We start from the raw sequence: 6,118 nt of genomic DNA, 5'->3' as shown, positions 1-6,118 counted from the left end.
AGAAAGGATTCAGCATCAGCAGAGTGCTGGGCCTGGAAGAGCAATGGATCTGAACTTAGGGGACCTGAATTCAACATCGTGAACAGTGTGATAAGATCCACCAATAAATTTTGTTGGACAAATTGAAAACTATATACCTCTTTATTGCTTTCCTAGCTACTTTGTACTGTCTCCTGCATACTCAAATTTCACTTGTCAGCTCCCCTCAGTGAGGATTAATTGCTGTGATGTCACATTTTCTCTTGATAATCTCTTCTGTCTGCTTGAGTTATCTGTGGAAGGGATAACCACTGGTGAACAGTCCTGAATTTTGTACTGATCTCATTTCTATAATTAACTGTTTTTAATTGTGGTAAAATTTACATAACATACATTTTATAACTTTAACCATTTTAAGTGTACAATCAGTGTCAGTAAGTATATTCACAATAAGTTGTAACGGTTACCACTGTCCCTTTTAAGAACTTTTCATTATTCCACACAGAAATTCTGTGTTCATTTAATAATGGCTACATATTCTCTCCGTCATCCAGCACCAGGATCCTCCTAATTTAGTTTCTGGGTTCACGAATTCCCTAGTTTGGATACTTAGTAGAATTTGAACTTACAATATTGTTCTTTGGCATCTGGCTTATTTTCCTTAGCACAATGTTTGCAGGTTCATCTATGTCAAGCATGTATCAGAATTCTGTACCAACTGTAAGTTATTATCAAGATACCACAATTGACATTAGCATGGAAAGGTCAGATGTTATCAGTCTTGCCGCTCATGTTAATGGCCATTTAACTAACTGAAAGTTACGGCCAGAACAATTTGTACAAAACCTGGAAGTATGAAGAATTCTTCTACAACTGAAAGAGTCTGTAAGCAAATAATAAATGGTTTTCAAGACAATTTCCACTTTGAAACCAATATTGAGGTTTCTAATGGCCAAAATGGAGCTGGGGCATATTTATGGGCTCCTCACTGGTCCATTAGTTCAGGAAGAGCTAAATAAGCACTTACCAGTTCTCAGGGGAAAGGGCCATGGTTGTCTTTACTAGAAACCAAGGCCAGCATGTCACCATGCTGTGGACAAATGACAGGAGAGGACTTTTCGTAAAACCAATTGGTGAGAGTGTTTTTATGAAGAGAGAGTATCTCTAAGGACATTATTTTGCTCTGTATCTGAGAATTCAATGGAATGTAGAGATAGCAGAACTCACTTATTCAGAATCAAGCTTCCAACTGCAGTAATGCCTCCAGTCATAGAAGGGAACATGGTTTTCAGGGAAACACAGTCTGAGAGATTAAGAAGGAATCTTCCTTTTTGATACTATCAGGTAGGAAACAAGCATAAAGACTATTTTAGGGTTTTGGACAGGAACTCCTTTTATTACAATGAAAAGTGCAGAAAAAGTGTTCAGAAGGAAAGACTCAGTGTAAGATAACAGGGAAAATATGTTGGTAATATCAAGGAGAATCTAAACATTGTACTGTCAGACTAATGCTTTCCATGGGTGAAAACTGCAACTGTCAGGTTAGATAAACATCTATTGGAAGACGGTGAGGAACCACTGAGACATTTCTGAGGCAGAAGGCTAAGAAAAACGCATATAATTGTCAAGGGTGGCAGGGCAGTGTTGGTCTCAAAGTCCCGTCTGACTGACAGGGCAGAGGCTCTTCCTCACTGCTCCGATCTGCTTCCGGACAGCTCCAGGGTTTCCTCAGGAAGCCGCCCTCCACCTTCATCCACCTCAGGCGTGTCCTGCAGAGCCCTCTGGAGAACCAGCTTCAGGTTCTGCCTATTTTGACGCTGCCTAAAGGAGCCCACGAAGAAGTAAATGATGGGGTTGGCACTGCTGTTAAGAACGGCCAGGAACATAGAAACTAGATGAACATGACAATATAAGACTTTCTGATCCACGTGGATCCATAAAAACAGGAAAAACTGAACGCCGAAGGGCAGGCCACAGAGGAGGAAGACCAGCACTGTGAGCAGGATGGTCGCGTACAGCCTGGTCAGCGGCATCTTCCGGGATCCACAGAGAATCCTGATCACTAGGACCAGGCTGGACACACAGAGAACCACACATAAAAAAATCAGCCATGCGACTGTAATGAAATCCAATGTTTGACACCAAACAGAATCCGTACCACTAAAAAGGAAGCCACAGAACATCCACTCCAGGATGCTCCGCAGCAGGGACAGGACCCAGAGCAGGACACACACGACCACTGACAGGTGTGTGGGGCGGCGGCAGCGGTACCAGATGGGCCACAGGACGGACACGCAGCGCTCGGTGCTCATGGCGCTCAGAAAGCTCAGGCCTGCAAAGTAGGAAAACATCATCACAGGATAGAGGATTTTAGAGATGATTTGGGGCACACCAATGAAGCTTAACAGGGAATATATAATGCGGCCACTGAGGAAGAGGAAGTCTGCCATGGACAGGTTGAGGATGTAGATGGAGATAGCGTTCTTGTGCATGTGGAAGCCCAGGAGCCAGAGCACAACCGCGTTTCCTGTCAGCCCGACAAGGGAAATGATGCACGTCAGCCCCATGAGGCTCAAGGTCTGCTTGTAGCAAGAAGTCTCCTCAGTTCTGTTGATTGGTGTCAGTTCTGTGTCCAAGGCTGGGATGGTTGGATCCATGCTCAGAAACCCTAGTTTGGTGACCCTGGAAACAGAAACCAGATGTGATCACCAGCTATATGATCTCTGATTCTCCCCACCACCCTGCCATGTGGGATTTACTTCCTCAATTAAAGAGGAGAGATCAGAGACTTGCAGAGAGTAAGTCACCTATCAAAAGGTGGGGGTCCTCAAATCCAGTTCGAAATACAGTTCTTGTTGACTCTGAAGCCTGACCTCTCTCTACTGCCACACAAGTTCTGTACTGACGTGGGAATAACATTAGGATCAAAACACCCCCACTCAAGTGGCCAGGACTGTGGACCCGATAATTACTCTATCCTGGGCCTGACATTTTCTCTTAGGTGGAGGAATTCAGATATGCAAAGAGGTGGTTGTGACACCCTCATGACTAGGACTGATCATCCATGGACAGGAAAGAAGACCACTCATTATGAATCAGAGGAAAATGTGACCTTTGCTAGAATAAGTATGAAAATGGCTGGGCCTAGTGGGTGAGAAATAACTCAGTGTGTCAGTCATTGCAGACAGGACCACATTTTACGTTTTATAATCCTAGTGCCTATTTCCCTGAGCAGCACACTGTGCTCTTCATAAATATTCATTCAATGAATGAATGCATGCATGAGGAGCCTAATGGTAATGGTAGATTTTGGTGAAATGGAATATAAAAATGAAAGCACAATGTAAGTTATTAGAACACACATGTTTAATTAGATATAGAAAATTTCATTCATCAGAATTCTATTTGTGGACAGTTCTATCTGTGTTAAAAAGAATTATTCATGTGTGCCCCAAACCTGAAATTGACCACTGATGTGCCTTTGAAATGAGGACCCAATGTGGCTTTACTGAACACCTAGAAGCATTTTTGTACACAATGTTTGGGTAGGGTGTGGGTCTGAGCTGAATTGCTCAGCAATGGAGCAAAGGAAAGACTAAGTGAGGGTGAAGTCTGAGTGCCACTGAAGCAGGTAATTGAAGTGTGGGAATATGTATGGGAAACTACTAAGTGTTCTGCTGAGTATACACAATGTAAACCTATTTCATTCTCTCCTTCAGGAGATCTTTGGTTCATTTCTTTGTTGATGCAAACATTTGTATGTGAGGAGTCCATGAGGAGAAATAGGAGATATATAGGGCTTGGAGTATAAAGAGAGATATTCATGCAGATTTCAACTGGAGAATGAGGACTAGGTCTAATCTGGGAGAATAAGAGCAGCTGACAGAGAGTTTATTAGGTATTGTCTGTTTTAATTATCTGAAGAGCCTAGGAGGTAAGAATGAGCATTATTCCTATATGGAATATCATGCATTGGAGCACAAAAAGAGTGAATTATTTGTTCTGGGACTTACATAGTATGAATTTGAGACCAGCAGGGCTTACTCATGACCCAGTCTTTGAGCAGCCCTTTACACCCAGCACCACTCTGTGTCAATTATACATGTTAGAGGGGGTAAAGGAGAGGAGGGATTCTCAAGATTAAATCCAAGTTGGCAGGCAAAATTGTGGGTTGAAAAGAAAAAAAAAACTAACCTAGAACAACTTCAGATAGAGAAAGAGAAGCAAGTCAAGTAGGGAACAAAATAGAGAAGAATGAAAGTCATTTAGTAACAAATTCAGGAGTTCCTTTTTGCCTATCAGAGGCCACCTTTGCTCTGGAATCCCGAGAATGCACAGGGGCAGGAGGCCTCCAGGTGAAAAGAAGACTCACCCTCCTCTGGGAGTACAGAGGAGCATCAGGAGTGAGTGCATCCATCATGAGCTCTCTTAGAAAGACAAGCTGCCACAGCCTTGCTTGACCCGAAAAGGAAATGGGAGGAAAAGGAGAACCTCTGTTATACACACTCACGGCACTAAACACATTGTCCATCTATATTTAGGGTAATGGTGTATTTGTCTTCCTCATGAAACCTGAAGCTTCATAACGACTAGTCATGCCTGTCTTTTTCACTGTGGTATTACCAACATTTAGCATGTGCTCCTTAAAGATCATCCATGGTATTATCTTAATATAACATAAGATGAAGCCAAGGCCTAGAGAATTACAGTGTTTTCGTGAGTTCACAACACGAAGAGCAGGCTCAATACCAGCCCCTGGTCCCTGGAGCCTTGCATGAGACTTCTGTATTGTTCTCTGCCCCATCATTCATTATCTTAGAGGAGTTCCTGAAAAATCTTGATGTGAGCACAGAATCAGAGACTGTCAGAGGCAGAAGAGACTGCTAGGTTGCCCCATTGCTCATTTTCCTGTTTGGTCACATAAAAATTCTGAGAGTTTAAAAGAAGCACAAGGACCCACATTCCAGTTTTCCTTGATGTCGGGTGCCATTGTATGATCAGGTTCTGTTCAACAAAAGATGCACAAAAGTGATATGAGCAAGTCCTGGCTCACAGGACCAATAGCAGGAGTAACACGTTTCCTTTCCTTATTTTTTTTTCCATCATGCTGGAATGCTGATGTGGCTGGAACCATGTAGGATCACAAGGATGAGGGCAGCTCTCTAGGAACTGGGGAGTAGCAGTTTTTGGAATTCTGATGTACGATGCCTTGGAGCTTCCAACACTGATCTCAAAGATAGTCTTTTCTGGGTATTCACAGGGCCTTTCCTATATGGCAGATGTGTGTGCTGCAATCCCAGCACACAACAAAATCTGCAGATGCTCAGTTTCCTTATATAAAATCATGTGGTAATTGTACAAAACCTATGCACTTTCTCCCAGATACATTAAATCATTTCTAAGTTACTTAGAATAACTGACAAAATGCAAATGTTATGTAAGTTCTTGTTTTACTGTGTTATTTTGGAAGTAATGACAAGGAAAAACCATTTTGTACCTGTTCAGTAAATACACACCTCCACCATACCCTTATTTTTGGAATAGTTTCCACCTGTAGTTTGTTGAATCTGCAGATTCTGGACCTAGTGACCCGGAGACACAACTGTACTTTCTTATTTAAGACATTTCTACTTCGTGTCTTTATGAGAGGGGTCAAACTTATATTCTAAAAAAAGAAATATGTTCCCTTTTTAAAATTGTATTTTATTTTCTATGCATTTTTGAAGAATGCAAACATTTCTGCATAGAAGTGACAGTAGAGAAAGACATGCCAAACATTAAAGTAGTCTGATAGAGCTGAAATGAGACAGGAATCAATCACCTGTAGACAGAGACTGTCCCAGGAATTAAGAGAATATAAGATGGTGAGAGGATAGTCTCATTTGCTATGAGGATTTGCTTTCCATTCTTCTCTATCCTGTTTGACATCCCAAGAGAGTGGCTTCGATGTACCACATCAGTGTGATTCTTTTTAGTTCCAGTATCTGGTGGAATTGTGACACTGGGACACACCAGCAGGATACTGGAGGACAGCAGGAGAGCCACTTGGGATTTCCACCTCCTGGTTCTCTGCCTGTGTATTAGTTCATTCTCAAATTGCTACAGAGAAATACCTGAGACTGGGAAATTTATGAAGCAA

At 42.1% G+C, this 6,118-nt stretch overlaps 1 protein-coding gene across 1 annotated transcript; it reads right to left on the bottom strand.

Moving 5' to 3' along the window:
* Nucleotides 1-1,610: 1,610 nt before the first annotated feature.
* On the bottom strand, nt 1,611-2,848 carry LOC117080312 (mas-related G-protein coupled receptor member X1). Its single transcript, XM_033205260.1, has one exon. It carries the CDS (start codon nt 2,634-2,636, stop codon nt 1,668-1,670), a length of 969 nt encoding a protein of 322 aa, XP_033061151.1. The 5' UTR covers nt 2,637-2,848; the 3' UTR covers nt 1,611-1,667.
* Between the last annotated feature and the right edge of the window lie 3,270 nt (nt 2,849-6,118).

Source organism: Trachypithecus francoisi, unplaced genomic scaffold (assembly GCF_009764315.1).
Source record: "Trachypithecus francoisi isolate TF-2019V2 unplaced genomic scaffold, Tfra_2.0 Lachesis_group8, whole genome shotgun sequence".
Taxonomy (NCBI): Eukaryota; Metazoa; Chordata; class Mammalia; order Primates; family Cercopithecidae; genus Trachypithecus; species Trachypithecus francoisi.
The sequence above is the reverse complement of the archived record's forward strand: the minus strand, read 5'-3'. Positions and strand labels throughout refer to the sequence as shown.

Bases quoted from the DNA above. Each gene is read 5' to 3' on its own strand.
- LOC117080312 (XM_033205260.1), bottom strand. From the start codon at position 2,636: ATGGATCCAACCATCCCAGCCTTGGACACAGAACTGACACCAATCAAC.